Raw genomic sequence first — 17,043 nt, 5'->3', positions numbered from 1 at the left:
ATGTCTGCATTAATACTTCTATAAAAAAATACATTACAAAATATTTTGGAGGGGAAGTTAAATATATTTTGTGTTTGGTTATGCATGAATTATTTGAATTCAAATGTGTTTGTAGCTCATGGATGTTTTTAGTAGCTATTTTAAAAAAATACACTAAACCTCCTTATGAGAAGGTATACCCATTTTGCATCTTAAGTGCCAAACTATTTGAATGTATGTCTTTTCTAAGATGTATTCAACCAGAATATGCTTTTTGTTCTTCCCTCCATTTAAAAATGATGTAAAATAGGAAGCTGTTTTCCTTAAAAACAGATTAGAAAACAACTTGTAATAATATCGCTCAAACATCATATAGAATGAAGTGCTCATGTTCAAATAAGGTAATGTTAAGGGTTTACTGCTTAGCACGTTTTTTCTTTTCCTACAACTTCTGATCATGCAGTGTGAGGTTTGGTGGGGTTTTTTTTGCTGTTTCTCATTGCTTCAATGGTTAGTATACTTTTAGTTCTATTTCTTTACCTCCCTTCTAGCTCTTCTTTCTAAAAATAGGCATGTAAATAGTTTTCATGTCTGAAATACTGTAATTGGCAGTGATGGCATGGTTGGGTGTGTACAACTCCAACATGCGCTGTCAGATTTTTGTGTGCACTCTGGAAAAAGCATGTCGATTGTAATAAACTTGACGTAAACAGTGCTGTTTTCTAGCATAGACATGGCAATAAGCACAGATCCTTTTTGCATGTGGTTACTACTGTTAACTGAAGTGGAAATGCTTGCGGGTCCACCTGTGTGCATAGTTTTTTAGGATTTAGTTTTGTTCCCCCCGAATTAGGGTTGAGGCAAGTACTGAGCTTTCTTGTTCAGGCTAAAACAAGGCACCAGTTTTAAGTATTGGCCATTCTTGGCCCAAAGCCCTTCCTCGCCTTTTCCCTTCCCTCTATGCAGGTGTCAGTAACTCCAGCCCCATCCGCTTCCCCTCGCCTACTCTTAGCAGAAGCAGTGTTAGGCACGCTCCTTTCTTGTGCTTGGCCGTACCGGGAGGCATGGCAGAGCTGAGGCCTTAATCCACAGTACCTGTCTCTAGAAATGGTTTTGCTCTAACTGAGCCAGCCTTCAGCAGAGCCACTGCTGAGCACTGCTCAAGGCTTAAATTGTTGGTTGTGGAGGCCAAGCTATAAGCTAGCCCTAAGTAGGTAGGCAATATGTGCGTGTGTGTGTGTGTATATATATGTATATATATATATGTATGTATATATGTGTGTGTGTGTGTATATATATGTATATATGTGTGTGTGTGTATATATATGTATATATATATATGTATGTATATATGTGTGTGTGTGTGTATATATATGTATATATATGTGTGTGTGTGTGTATATATATGTATATGTGTGTGTGTGTGTATATATGTATATTCTTTTTTTTTAAGTAAGTGTTTTCTTCTTACCTTTATGATATCTGTGTGGAGGATAAATACTAGCCAGGCTAACTCCATCATAGTATAACCTTGAGGTGGAAACTTGATTTCACAAAAAAGAGAAGTTTCCCTACGTGAGCTTTGGGGGGAGGGGAGAATCTTCCACTTATCAAGCTTGTCGGGGGTTGGGAACGTTAATATTCCTGGTGGCACTGCTTTAACAAGCAGTGTTAGATGTTTGGGCAGCATGCAGTCATTTTGATGTTGTCGCTGAGAAGTTAGAAGATCTGATAGAAATCTAAGGTACAGTAAAGTACTTCCTTGAGAGGGATGTAACAAGTTTCTTGGAGCCTTATCCGTGTTAGATGAAATCAAGAAAAACTTGACTTTTGTGAGGAAGATCTTTTTAGGTGAGGGTTTTTTGTTGTTGATGATGTTCTAACATTTCCTATTCCACAGGTTTAACTTCTAACTATGAAATTTTAACAGTGATAGGCATATCTGAATAAATCCCTCTACATTTTTCTGAATTGTAAGTAACCAGGGTCACAAGTCAATAGTGAGTCCCCGTCTCTCCAAGCTGAGCATTGTGGTGAAGCCAGTGCCTAGCCCTAAGGTTGCCTCTGATGGAATTTCATGGCAAAAGCTTCTGGAAATGTTTCTGATAGTTACAATTCTATTTTTTTATTGTGGTGAGAGAAATAAAACCAAAATATCATCATCAAGTTTCCTTTCATACTATGTATTTTGAAATATATTTTGGGAGGAGCAGGGGACTGGAAGTTGACATTGAAAATGAATGTAGCAAGTAGGAATTGCTTTTGTGTGTGTTTTGGCAAAAATTAATTCAGATGCATAGAATCTGAGAAGCAAAAACCTACTTAGGTAAGTAAATAAATCTTAGTTGGGGGGGGGGGTTCTTCCTGTACATATTAAATGTTTCACAATGAAAATGCTTTCAATGCAATATATGATATGTACTAATGGAAAAGAACTGGTGCTGTTTTAGTGAGACAAAAATAAAGTGAAGGCAAAAGGTAAGCCTTTTTGACTCTTTAGCTCAGTCTAGCTCTAAGAATAATATTAAAGTATGGCTAGTTAGGAATGCCTTGTCTTCTGTTTAGACCTCAGACACATTTTTAGACTGTTGGTTGTTCTTCCTCTGATGTTTATGGAAGCAGTTTGATTTTTAAATGAAATGTGCATTCACTTGAACTGAGATGTGTGTTAGCAGGGGAATGCACACTATTTTTAAGATTTTTTTGTTGAACTAATTTCCAAAATTTAAGTCAGTGTAATAGATGTATATGGAAACTAATCAAGGACAAGCTTCATGATGCTTTCCCTCTTTCTGACAGGTTGTGAAGATGAGAAAAGATGTGAAGAAGGCCAGGGTCCTGACTATTCGCAGACTAACCAGACACATTGGGAAATTAAAGTTGAAAAAGTCAGTTTTTAATATTGGTATTCTTGTTTGTGGTTTTTATAAATGAGATGGTATGTTAATTGTCTTCTGAATGCAACAAGGAAACAGGAGAGACTGACCACTTTTCCAGTGAAGAACAAATTTGTGTGTGTGTGTATTACATTGAAAACCAAAGTATGGAATAGATGAAGATTTTCAAAGCTCTAGTCTAGCTTCTTATAAAAATTATATTGTATATAAATGTGATATAAACAACAGTTCTGCATCAACCTAAAATATGTTAAGAATGCAGAATTATTTTGAAATAGACTTGGTTTTCTCCCTATATTTTGGGTACTACGGTGTATAAACTGTCTTATTTTTATAGTATTTCTAGATGCTATAAAAAGGCTAACAAAAAAGCAGTTTTGTAAAGCAGAATTGGGATAACATTTTCCTTTTTTTTTTTTTTTTTTTTTTTTCACCCCCCCCCTTCCTTTTCTCTCTCCAGGTATTTAATGTCTTGGGAGTTAGTCCCGATCACTTACAGAACCTTTTCGCAGCACTTTCAAAATGTCTACCTTGATCTTTCAGGTCATTATGCTGTTGAAAATAAGTTGTGCAACTTTTTCCTCACTCTAGTAGTCCGCAAGATTCTATAGCAAAAAACATTCTTTAGTTTGCATAGATACACAATTTATACTTTTAATAAGTGCTTTTTAAATCAAGATTTTGTAGATTCTGGTTTTAAAGCTAACTGACCCAAAGTGATTTGTGACACTTTTCACTGGAGACAACAGAAGAGAAATCTTGTTACTGTGTTCAAAGTGTAAATGAGCGTACTTCCCTCCCATGATTTTAGTGATTTGTGCAAAATAAGAAGCAGTCTTCCATATTCAAAAATTACAGATCTCAAAATTTAATAATAGAGATTAGTGTCTTGTGTGTATCAATAGGATTTTTAGTTATCGTTTTTAATGAAATAACATCTGTCATTACTTTTCTGAATGGTCACTGTTTTTCTCTGTTCGGAACAGGAGAAGCATAAGATTATGTTCAACTCTTAAAGTGTTACCTGTAACAACAAGGTGATATGTTTATGCTCTTGCGATTTTTTTTTTTGCTCTTTAGTACCACCACATGGGAAACTTAAGTCAAGAAAAACAGACTTTTCAATAAACACAGATTTCATTTACAGGGGTTCGGAAGACTTGCTATTAAAGAACCAAAAAAGAGCTGAGAGATTGATAGAAGAAATCCATGCCATGAAGGTAATACCATATATAGATGGTTTTTAAATAAATTATATTTTTTATTTAAATAAAAAGCTTTGTCTGTTTTCTGGGACTATTTTATTGAAACTTACCTGAACTCTTCCCAAGGTCAGCTTGGCCATCGCTGTAACACAGCTGGAAAATCATGAATATTTGCATATTTACACATTCACTTGCTGCATATGTCAAGGTGTTACGCTAATCTGTGTTTTTAAGCTTGCCAGACTAAACTTGCATTTGGTTAGAAATGCTTGATGCTTCAAATTTTTACTGTAACAGTGAAAGTACAGAAGTTAAGGTTCTTGTATTGCTCAGGAATGTGGACGGCGTTTCAGGTGTCTGACAATATATTTATTGGCAATTCTCTAAATTTGTGTAATGCTACTAGTATCCTACTTTCACCTTTAAAGTTCTTAAACTCCTGCAATCTAAGCTGCAAGAGACCGGTAATGATTACAGAGTTGGACTCTTTTAACCTTTAGACTTGCTGTTAATTCATCGTTTTCATACCTTATATACTATGACATACCAGCCAATGCTTCAGAGATTTTTTTAACTTCATAACATTTTGTACTAATCATCTCAGTTTTAACAGATCCTTCTTAAAATTGTGTGTTGAAATGAAGTGCAAAATCCAATCTTAAGATTTGAGCCTGAGATTGCTGTTTAAGTGGAGAAAACTGTTCGTCTGTTAAGTGACTCTTGGTTATTTTTTTCTTCATTGAAAATTTTAGTGGATAAATCACCTTTACCTATATGTTTCTCTTTCCTAATCATTGTACAGATATTAGTCTTCAAATAAGCTGGCAAAAGGAAAGGTTTTATTGACCAGTAAGAACTGCTTTTTACCAGATTTGTAAGGTGGCATGGTAGTGTCATGGGATTTTATTTTTTTTTTGGTTGGTAGGTTGGTTTGGGGATGGGTGTGTTAGTTTGTTTTGTTTTGTTTTTTTTGCATAGTACTTACAAAACAAGATAGTTTCAACAGAGTAACTGTGCTTAAACAAAGCAAGCTATTGGCAAAAGAAAAGGGGCGGCACTGTGTTGGAACACAAAACAGTAGTCAAGCTATGTGACAGTCAAGTAGAGACATTTTGCTTTCTTGGCCGACCATCAGTATTAAACTCTGTTCTTCCATCACCCTGTTATGCCATTTAAAGTGTCTGTTGGAATATGAGGCTAAATGATGAGAACTCTACAAATGTCACTAAAATTGTAAGAGTTGCGTGTTGAGTGACCGAGTGTGGTGCAGCTATAAACAAAGTAGCAATAAATTCAGGAGCCCGTGTTATATGGGGCTTCTGTGAGAACTTGTGAGAGAATTTCACTGCAAGATCAGTGCTGCCAGGACATCTTCCAGAACTGTTCATGTCACCAGGGTTGTATTCTTAGTTCTTCCAGGGTTGTATTCTTAGTTCTTCCAGGGTTGGTTCATACTGATGTTCCAAAGTCTGCATGCACTTAGCACTGTATGACCCATGTTTTTTTTTCAGTTGGTGTAGGCCTTCTGTTAAACTACATTAGTCTAGTCTACTTTTTCCCCTGCACCCAGACTTAGCAGCAGTAGTTGTATTCCGTTTACCTCACCTAATCCTAGGTATTTAAAAATGTCAGTTAAGAAGTCTTAGCGCCTTTTGGTTTTTTATGTAATTAACAGGGAGAAGTGTTTCCAGAGAGAAATGCAGATGTTGAGTGGGCTGAATCACGTTCATGGAGTGCCTGTTTCTGTGAAATTGAGTCTAGGGTAAGAGGACACCTGAATTGAGGTGTTGAAAGGTAGGAGGTTGATTCTGGTATTAACAGTGTGACAGACTGCTTTGGCAGAAAGTCTTTTACTGTGAGGTTGTCATTTGGTCAGGTGGAGAATGAGCCAAGCAGAATTAAAGGAAAATGTCAGTTGCTAGTAGTGACTCATTGATGCTACATAAATTTAACAAGTGCGGGACTTGTAAGTGTTAACTCTGAGAGTCTTTGTCAAAGAAGGATAGATTTCTAATCTGGAAAGCTGGAAGCAAACTCCAATTTTGCTTTGAAATAGTTTATAGAAAGGGAGGAGTCTTAAAAGTGAGCAACTGAGCACAAAAGCTGCCTTCTCAGGCAAATAACTATTTAAATGATCTCAGTTGCCTGTGAAATCATTCCATGAGTGGTCTTTGTTGTGAAAATGTGCTTTTAATATATTGATATTTTTTAGCGAAAAGGTTGTTTTCTGGGGGTTTTTTTTTCAGTCTTTAAAAATGAATAAATAGGCACTTTACTGGCTCTACAGTGTGTTTGTTTCTTAGTTGAAAGAAAAACTCATGTTCTCTTTCTGATGAATCGCAGCCTGAAAGGCACTAGTTTACTCTTTTTTTTTTTTTTTCCCCACCACTGTTGATTTCTACACTAACAGAGCTTTTTAGAGTTGGCATGGAGATATTGCTCATTCAGCACTGAGGACTGACAAACAGAAAAGCTTTCACACAAATCACTCAAACTCTTTGTGGGGGAGACTTTATACTGGTGAAAGCCTCATACCCACCAGCATTTCCCTTAAGTTACTGATTAGAAGAATTCATAAAGCGCTTTTGGCATAATATGATTGGATTTTTTGGAAATTCTAGGAAAGAATGGACAGAATAGAAGCTATCAATGAGGTACGTTGAGAAGTGGTCCGCAAAGGTGCAACTTAAAGCAAACTTTTATTATCCAGACTATTCCAGCAGTTTCAGTGTGTACTCCTAGATATTTTTCAGTGGAGGTGCAAGTTCTTTTCAAAACTGATGGATTGCCTCTGTGTGTCTGTCTGTAAAATACAGGAATCAATCATTTCCCATAGAACTGGCAGAAATAGTCCATCAACTTCTGCTTATGTGCTTTATCTAAGGAAAAAGTCTGCCTTCTCTGTTACTGAATTTTCTTTTTTCCATAGGTGTTTCTTAATACTGAAAAAATTAAATAACCTAGAGTGAGAGGAGCAGATGGAGAATACAGTCTTTGCCAAATTCATGTACATGTAACTTCCTAATAGTACTTTTCTTTTCAACTTGAAAGTCTTCAGTACAGCTGTCAACATGCAGCAATACAATGTAAGAAAGAAAAGGAAAGTTCTACTGAAGTTACAGTTCCTTTATGGAAAACAGGAACCAGTTGTCCCAGTTGCCAAATTATATCCTTCAAGATCAAGAGTGATGAAAGGTTGAGCAGGCTTTTTGTGTTAGTAGTTATGGAAAAGGATTGCATGAACTTGAGATGGGCAAGTGCTTGAGATGAGTAGATAAATTTATTTGTGGGTGTGGGATAATAAGTATTAGGCTGCTCATTACAGTCATGTGCTGTAACTTAATAATAAAAATAACCTTATGAACTATTTCTTTGCTGCTGCCCAGCAGGGCCTCTCTGCTTGGCTTTAGGCAAAATACTACATATAAGCTCTTCTCCGTACTGTACTTGACTTGGAGAATTTTGCCCCATTTCAGTTCCCATATGTACAGAAAGGAAATATAAACTTAGAGAGATGCTAGAGGTAGTGTAGCATACACTAATACAGTGTGGAAATCACTGAAGTCAAGCATGTTCTGCAGAAAAGTGAACTTAACTCTTTTCTCTTATTCTTTATTTCCTTATCACCCTTTAAAGATGTGTAGTTTTACATTGTGAACAGCATGATAATTGATTAAATCAGACTCCAAATCACTAGATGGTTTGCTTATTTTCAATGGTAAATGAATGTAGGCTGGATGAATGATTCTTCTGAGTATTTTGCAGCTCCTAGAAATGTGGAATCTATGACTGGCATGTATACAATGTTTACAATAGTATGCACCTGAAACTGTGCAGTTGCTCTCCTAAATCTTTTCTGTTTTCCTCAGCCGCTTTGTTTATTTTGTGTTTCTTCCTGTATTTGCCTTCGTCAATTTACTTTTCCTTTAAGACCATTCTCATAGTTTTCTCCATCCACTGAAGAAGCATAAAGCTGCAAGTCCCAGTCTTGGTATACTCCCCCCCTGCAAAATCAGGGTATTTTAACCACTGGCTTTGGTCCTCTCACTCTGTCACTGGGCTTGAGGAGTAGAGCAAGCCGTAAATCTAGAGAAGTCAAAAAGACAAAAAAACCCACAACAATAATTACTCTGGCCAACGTGGCTTGTAGTCAGAAAGTGAGTGTTATCAGAATCTGGGAGCACATGTATCTTTATCTAAAAGTTTCTTCTTGAGTTTGCTCCTTTTAGCTTTAAAAAAATTTTTTTTTATTGAACAAAGCAACAAATGGTTGTTACAGATTGCTGATATGTCTTTGTGGAAATCTTGGAGAAGGAAAATAGTACAACTTTTCTTTTGAGTTTTCCTTATAGTTGGCAAAGACAGTGCTCTTCTTTCTAAGTACAGATTTTTCTTCCACCAGTCAAGGGCTGACCCAGGCCACCCTTCCCCTACCACGTGTGTGAAAAAGCATTTTAGGAACTGCTAGCACAAACAAGTGCCTTTTCAGAAGGACTTTCTACTGATGCCCTCGGAAGGCACAAGAGGAGGGTTCTGTTTCTCAAAGGATTTGTTTCAAGCTTAGGGAAGAAAAACTGGAATTCTGTCGTCTTGACAGTTTTCTGTTTTACTCAAGCTTTCGGGGGGGGGGAATGAGGGATTGAGTTGGGGAGTTCTTTGTCTTTAAGAATTACACTTTTGCATTCAGCTGCCATTAAACTGATAAAACTTTTGAACTAGTTTGTTTATGTTTATACAGGGGATCTGTTTCTTGGTCAACACAAAGCATCTTCAATCTACTTGCTGCTGCTTCTTGGAACTTCTTTCATCTTTCGTCCTGAGTGTAACTTTTTTTTTTCCTGATAGATGTTAATGATTGCCTCTAACCTGGTAGGACTTGTCAGAGCTATTCTCCTTTCAAAGTAAGACAAAAGTGAATTTTCAGTTGCAAGTTCTTTCTGTAATTACATATGCTCACATGATGTTGCTATTTAAATGTGGTTTTGAAATTAGTTGAAAGTGAATGCAGAAGTAATGAGAATTCAGATTTTACGTGTGAGCAGAGCTGTCTTGCCTTTTGAATATTGTAGAGTTATCCATTACAACAGTTCTGAATTTTTCTATTATAGTGAGCAGAAAATGCTTGCTATCATTTGGTAATAGTTGTTTTATCACTAAATCTTGGAAATGCTTTTTTTCCTATCTTGAAGTGGATCCTAAACAGACACTTCTAACAATTTCACTGTCAGTATACTGTTTTGTACAGGTAGGATGTTAGATGCTTATTTTTCAGGTTAAATATTGTCATGGAAGTTGTGCCATTTGGTTTGGAATGACATTTAATTTCTGATTCTTGTGTGCTTTTTTGTTAGAGCTGGAAATTTAAAAAAGTTAACAGGCGAAGGCAGCTAATAATGTCTCAAGCACAACAATCGGAAATAAACATTGTGGGAAATGAGAGCAGTTAAAAATTCCAGCTACGTGGATGCAGGAACTGGGTTAATTGTTTGCAGGAGTTCTCAAAGCTGTTGGAATAGAGCACTGTTTTCCAAGTTCTTCAGAGTTCATTTTGCCAAAACTGTATAAAATATTTAACGATTCATAAAAGATGGGGAAAAAAGAACAGGATGATCCTTGCTAGACTTTGTGCTGTGATTCTACTTCTCTGAAATAGACAACTGTGTACACTTGCGGGAATTTTTTTTATTGTTTATCAAATGTGATACTGTCAAAATGGATTAATTACCCATTGTAGAGTCCTTACCCTATTTAGGGAACTGCAATACTTAAACCTTGCTTACACAAAAGCAACTGATTATCTAGCAGATTATTAGCAATAGCTAACTTATCTTAAATTGTTTAAACTTCTCAGCTAAAATTAGATCTTAATTTAAAACAATTTAGCATAGTTTTACTTTGATTAGAGATTTAGAACTAGTTTTTGTATCTATCATAAGACAAAAATGGTGGCATTAAAGCAAATGATGTTATACCAATATTGTTTGGAGGATGCCCGCTAGTGAGATGTGGAAGAAAGGATGTTTGCAATGCTTAAAAGGAAAATGTTTTCCACTTGTTTGGATTGAATAGCAGTTAGTTAAAAGCATTGTTAAATGGCTCGCAGAGATGCATAGTCTGTTTTTTAAGCTATTGATGGAAACAGATATGTCAAGACAATGTTTTTCCTTTAATACACTTAAAACAGGATATTTATTGCAGAATACTTTAATGAGTTTATTACAAGAGGAGAGAGAGGAGGAAAAAATGTTTTACTCTAAATTATTTTCTCCTCATCTTTATGTATTTTAGCAAGATACAAACAGAAATGGAGTGAAGTATGAACTCTAACACCATCAAGCTTATGAAAGCCAGATTGTTTCATAAAGATAGAGCTTTCATCTTACAAATGATTTTACAATATTTAGCTGTGGAACAAAAATCATCCAATTACATGAAAGTACTAGTGATACGAGTGAAGGGCCTTCTTGTTCATGCCTAGACAACTGAAGCTTTTAGGATAGATCAGCCTAAGGAGTGTGTAAATCTTGCTTGTAGTATTGTCTTTTTGGCATGGAATTTTTATATCCCGAAGTACTAGACTTCTTGAAAAGCCTTATTTTTTTTATAACACTAGTGGTTTACAGTAGTGATTTCTTTTTTTGGTTGATGCTTTCACCTTCTGTAGCCTAGGTTTCAGTTAACATCTCACTGTAAATATTTGTATTAGGTAAGAGCAAAGACTGATGTACCTTTTTGCTGTTTTGCTTTTTCTTTTACTTCCAAGCATGTTTCCAACAAAAATGTCTCAAATGTTTTCTTTCATATTAGACAACATACTTTCATACTAACATTGTGAAATCTTAACCTCTGAAGGTTTTTAGAAAGAGTGGTAGGAAACTCTTAAACTCTAGTGTATTATCGGTTTAAGAAAGATCCTTGCTACTTCTCAAGGAAAGACAGGGTGGTCCCACTTTGTCAGTGGTATGGGCCAGATGCCACTCCCAGGCCACTGCAGAGAGGTAGAAAGGAAGGAGAAGAGTGTGAAGTCCCTCAGCCCTGCTGCAGTGGAGCAGTGCATCTCCTGGAAAATGAGGTGCTACCAGCAATCTGGGAGGCATGGCTTAGAGCCTCCCAGCTCTGTCAGGCAACTGTTGCTGCTGAAGCTTTGCTGAGCAATGGAGAGCTTCATCCACACTCACTTGCTGTCCATCAGAAGCTATGTATCTAGCAGATTTTGATGGTTTTCTGTTTTCGTCTGCCAATTCCAAGTGTTAGCGGTCCTAGTCAATCTGACAATGTCTACACTCGGTACTTCTGGTCAGATGTGTGTGTGTATACATCTTAAAACTTTGGACATAACCACAACAGACTTCTGCAAGTCTGATATTTTGGGAAGTGTCTTGTTATGTGCTGCTCTGCAGTGACTGAGGAAACTTTGAGTGATGGATAGATCCATATATGCATTAGTCTTCTATTGTATGTGCAGTAAGAATATATTGCGTGGAATAATACTGTACGTGCACATTTGACGAATGCAGCTTAATGCTGCTTCAATAGATAAACTTAAAAACTCTTTATTCTGTGCTAGTTTATGCTGTTGAGTTTGTATTGCCAGAAAATAGACTGTTTCAGAGCAGATGTAAACAAGTGGCCTTTAGTACTTTTTCCATGCAAAAATAGCAAGGGTATTTGTATGACAACCAGTGCCTCGTGACTAGAGTTGGGGAAGAACGCATCATCTATTTCTGTATTTGCTTGGTTACAGTGTTGTGTCTTATCACCTTCCTCACATGAATATTGAAGTGTCTTGGGTATAGAATTAGGGAGAAATTTGTTTGTGGTAACTTCAAAGGTCAGATTGTCTCTTCCACTTTTACTGTGGGCTTTGTCTGGCTTGTCTGTCTCGTGCTTTGTTGCCTGTTGCCAAGGAAATGGAATATACCTGTTCTCTTAACAGATGTTTATCTGTCTTTATTGTTGCCTTTGCACCCCCTTACCCCCCCCCCCCCCCCCCACGAACACAAGCAAAACACAGTAAACAAAGTGTAGAACATCCTGATAGCCTGCATGGGGTTGGATGTGTTCGCTGATACTACTTTTTCTTCATGGAGTTTCCTGGAGTGCCTTTTCTGCGATGTTCTTGGAGGAAATCATTCCTTAGTAATTCATGAGCATTTTGTATCAGAAGTACTACCTTTTTGATATAACTTTCATTTTTGAAAGAACTCCTTTCCTTCCATTTCTGAAATTAAAAATGAATTATTTTACAATTGAAATAGTCAGCACAATGTTACACTTCCAGAAAGAGGTAAAGGAGCCTGAACAAATACAAATTACTCCTGGAGCGAATGATGGTACGCATAATTGCTTTCAAGTCACGGCAATAAGGTTGTTGCTTTGTAATGGAATTTATTTAAGGGAGATTTCACTTATCCCTGTCTGGCAAACACGTATGTATGCTTATTTTTTAGAAGTGAATGGTGGCAGCTTTTTCATAAAACACCAATGTTTTCATGTTGCAGAGCTGAAATGGAATAAAAGTATATGGATGAGCTGGATGACTGTTAGGAGTCCTTTCTCAATGGTAATGAGGTCTGACACTTGTCTCTTGATATTCCTGATTAATAATAAGCATATGAAGAAAGAAAGCCTTGTAAAGAGAATACTTAACACCATCTCCTCTGTACTACCCCCTTGCCCTAAATACTCCTCCATGCCACCTACTGACGTGGTCTTTAGAACAGTGAGAAGGCAGGTTAGTGGACTCCCAGACTGAGGATTTCTGTTCAGTTCTTGCTGTTTTTAGCATTTGATATTACTTTCACTGATACATTGCTTTCACTCTTATTTATGCTAAAATGAGAAACCCCAGATTTAATGCAATTGCTTCACTAAGTCAGTCTCCAATATCCGTTTGCTTCTTTCATGGAGTCAAAATACCTTAATTTAGCAAGCTTAATCTTGGCAGGGGAAGGCTAAGGAATATGATGTATTTTATCTAGAGAGCAAGCATAAAAGAATACTTCAAGTAAGTTGTAAGGAAAACAGAGGAAAATGAGAACCTTGTATTGTACAAATTTAATTTGGGGGTAAGAAAATAACTGAAAGCCGTTTCTAACGTTTATTTCAAAATGGTAACAGAAGTAATGATGTTTTTAACACCAAATATTGCTTTCAATTGCATAAAAAGCCTATGGGCAGCATTTCTTTTGTATATTACTGTAGAATAATTAAATGAATGATTAGTATATTATTATAGAAGATATATTACTACCTTTATTTTCAAGCCTTCCCCATTGACGAGATACTTGAATAGAAGCAGTCATCATTTGCTTTTTTCTTATGCACAGTGGATTCTTAGTAATAAAGTGAAAACAGATCAGAAAGGCAGCTCTTTTTTGGATTTGAGACAACTTAAGGAAAGTATTAAAATAAGTTCTATAATAAAGGTTGTCAACAATTTTCACTTAAAAAAAAAAAAAAGGCCTATAGATGAAGCTTTTTCCTCTTGAGCCTTGTGTAAGAATTTTACTATCTTATTTTTTCGTAAGGATGCAAAATAAGGTATTTTCACTTTTCAAAAAATATGGCTTGCAGATGAGGCTTCATCTTCTTTCTGGATCTTGCATAACTATTTGTATTGCTTTTCATGAAGATGCAACCTTTATAGTAGTACAGAAAAACAAATTAATGCAACCCATATGCCTCGATTTATTTGAAAATTGAGCAGTGACAGCAAACCAAAACAGTTAGTATTCGAAATAATCACAGAAGTGTTATCATGTTCCTGTGGTCATTTTAAAAGCCTCTGTTTTCAAAATGTGTACTGTTTTGGTTTTTTGTTGTTGGTTTCTTCCATGGTCCACACAACTATTTAACTTTAGTGCACCAAGTTGGACCTCCTCATTAACCATCTTTATAATCCATCTGAACCTTAAAAACATGTATGTTTCTGTAAGTAGTGCTTCCTTTTTTATTTCACTTTGGTCTTCCCGTGCTGTGGCCTAACAGTCACCAAATATGATAACTGAGATATTTTTATTCATTGTCTTACAGTATACTAGCCTATCTTTGTGGCTTAAATTATTTTGGAGAAGTTAAGAAAAGTATCTGTAGAAAACAATGAATCTACTTAGTTGATATGGTGGTTCAATACTAAACTACCTCAATCCCCTTAATCAACTTGCCTTTTGGGACTCTCTCTCCTGAAAAGTTTCCAACAGAAATTCTCTTGGTCTTCACAACTGTAAAAGAGGTCCTTTGCAAATAACATAGGAAAGGTTTTATTCTTATTTTCTCTAATTTGGGGGAGGGGGAGGATTGGAGACCTGCTATAAATCTTTTTATAGTCACTGGGAAACTAATTAATTCAGAATGGTAACTGCAGCTGTTATAATTCCTTCCTTAGTTCTAACTGATTGCTCTTGTGTATAGAATCATATTTCCCCCACGGATGCCTCTTGCTTACAAAAAGTATATAAGGTGTCTGCGGGGAATGTAATACTAACATAAATATGACTTCAGTGCTGGACAGACTCATCGGCACTTTTATTAAAGAATGGATTTAGTGAGTGTGCAGATGAATATGATGGGGCAGAGTAAGTGCAGCTTCGGGAGATGGAAGTCATGCCTTGCAAATTGATGGGAATTCTTTGAAGGAATGAATGAATAATGTTGGATATTGCTGGTTGAGAGTCAGCGTAAATTTCCAAAAAGCTTTTGACCATCTCTTACCAAAGCCTCTGTAAAAAGACTAAGGTGTTCAGAGATTTGAGGGTTTTTTTCTTAGCTTAGTAACAGAGTTAAACATACTAAATGAATGGGAAGAATAATGGCTAGCCTTCGCAATATGGGAAAGTTAACAGTGGAGTTCTACAGGGATCTGTGCTGGAAATGGTTTGGAAAAGGGAATGAATATGACAAAACTTGATCATCCGAAACTTCAGGGTAGTAAAACTACTAACACTAAATAACTGCAGAATGATATCACAATACTGAGTAACTGGACAAAAAAATGGCTAAAGAAATTCAGTATTGATAAATGTTAAGTAATGCACGTGGGGAGGGGATTACCTTCACAACGCTATATATTCGTTGAACCTAAATTGGCTATTACTGGTTAGGAGGTGGATTTTGGAGTTATTATAGATGTGTATATGAAAGTGCCACATCAGACAAGACAGTGTGCTCGTGTTTAAATCCATTTTTCTATTTTTCTCCCACACACTACACAAGATTTTTCTTATTACATTAAAAAAATAAAGTACAAAACAAAAGCAGCAAGGAGGACTGTAGATACGGTGTAGCATCTAAAAGGAGTGTAATGAAATTAGATTAGGATTCCCCAAGATGCGAGTTAAACAACTAATATTGGAGACTTACACTTCTGACACATTTGTGCTGGATACTTCTTTTGCGCTGTGTACCATAGTTTAGTTAGGAGCCTTTAGCAGCCTGTTTGGAAATCTGTAGGTACTGAAAAAATTTTCTCTTGTGTTTTCTTGCCAGATCTCTTCCTTCCAGCTTTACCCCTCAGAAATGTGCCAAATGATTCAAAATTGTAATGTTCTTGAAAGATGCTGCTATGAAATGAACAGGCCTGTAACAACTTGTGATATATTGATGGAGTTAGGGTACACTTAACTTCTCTTACTGAAATCTAGGGTTTGGAAACCCTGGCAAATGCTCATCATGTTATGTTTTTGTTCTCTCATCCTGTTTTGTTTCTTTTTTTCCTCACCTTGGGCAAATGAGACACCAAGACTGTCTTGCATAGCTTCTGAGATCTCTAGAGGCAGGCAAAAGGTGACATTTTTTTCCCAATGTGCTCCTTTTCTATGCCTTAAGGAAAGACTGGAGGAGGAGTACTTTTCCCAGAGATGGGGTGCACTGGGAAAGGGAATGGGAAAAGAGTTCGTTCTTTCTCTGTTGTGTCTAATCTTTGAACGCTTCCCCACACCCCCCGAAGCAGAAGGAATTGAGTATGTGGTTCTACGTGTTCACACTTTTCCGTAGCTTTCTGCATTTTTTTTTTTTTTTGATTCTTCTGTCTTCATTATTCATTTTTCTTTCTGTATCTCTTTAAAACAAGAATCTAGAGGTGGGGATTATTAACTGGATTGCACCCGGTTAATCAGTCACGGTTGTCTTCAGTGGGAAGTTACTTTATAAGAATATAGTACATCCTTTTCCTGGCTCCTTTAGTTGCAGCCTTGCTGGCTCAAGCTTCTGTTGGGAGAAAAGAGGCTAAACTGAGAAAGAGGTGGCTTTCTGCTAGTTGTGCATAGCGTCCCCCTCTGGCAAGAAATGCCATTTTTCTTTAACTCGTAGAAAAACACTTTCTCTGGCAACCAGTGATATTGGCAAGTGTTGTGAATACCGGGGATAGTAATCCAAAACTGAAGAAAGACCCAGCCAACACAGGACTGCTTGGAAGTACGTTAACCCTGAAATTGCATGTGGTTGTTATTTTAATATTAGAAAAGCAGCATGGAACAAATTGCCAATATAGAGTGAAATTACAGATCATACCAGTCCAAGTGAAGGCTGACATTCAGAACCAAAAGCTGTTTGAGGGGAAAAAAAAATATTCAAGTATGAAATCTTGGCATCATCATACTTGCTGTACTGAATAATGCTGTGAGCTTACTTTTTCCTTTTGTGTAATTTTTTTTGAATGCTTGTAATTGTAGTTTACTTTCATAATAGCTGCTACTTTTGAAATTGTCGTAAGATTACAGGCTCAATAACTTTGTATGTTATGGTAAAAACAGTGACCGTTGCTCCCTAAATGTGGCTACTGAATCAGATGGGAACCTCCAAAATTAAACAATTCATTTAATCTAATTGACTAAATAAAATGCCAAGTTCACAGTGTTCATCTCTTTAGACTGATGTAATTGCTGGCATTTCAATTGCATACCTCTTGAAATATTAAATTAGTTTATAAACGTGGCAGAAAAGAGCAGCCTATGCTTGCCAAA

At 36.5% G+C, this 17,043-nt stretch overlaps 1 protein-coding gene across 5 annotated transcripts in view; it reads left to right on the top strand.

The window, feature by feature from the left end:
- LOC112992403 (serum response factor-binding protein 1) overlaps positions 1 to 17,043 on the top strand; it is a 71,329-nt gene that overhangs the window by 24,026 nt on the left and 30,260 nt on the right. For 3 of the 5 annotated variants that reach the window (XM_064500047.1, XM_026115435.2, XM_064500048.1), the window contains 3 exons: positions 2,779 to 2,867; positions 4,024 to 4,096; positions 5,757 to 5,843. In XM_064500047.1, coding sequence (XP_064356117.1) covers positions 2,788 to 2,867; positions 4,024 to 4,096; positions 5,757 to 5,843 — 240 coding nt within the window. In that variant the 5' untranslated portion in view covers positions 2,779 to 2,787. The remainder of the gene's footprint in view (positions 1 to 2,778; positions 2,868 to 4,023; positions 4,097 to 5,756; positions 5,844 to 17,043) is intronic. The other 2 variants (XM_064500049.1, XM_026115437.2) reach the window with 1 other exon arrangement.

Source organism: Dromaius novaehollandiae, chromosome W, assembly GCF_036370855.1.
Source record: "Dromaius novaehollandiae isolate bDroNov1 chromosome W, bDroNov1.hap1, whole genome shotgun sequence".
NCBI classification, from domain to species: Eukaryota; Metazoa; Chordata; class Aves; order Casuariiformes; family Dromaiidae; genus Dromaius; species Dromaius novaehollandiae.
This window is presented reverse-complemented; position numbering and strand designations above follow the sequence as displayed.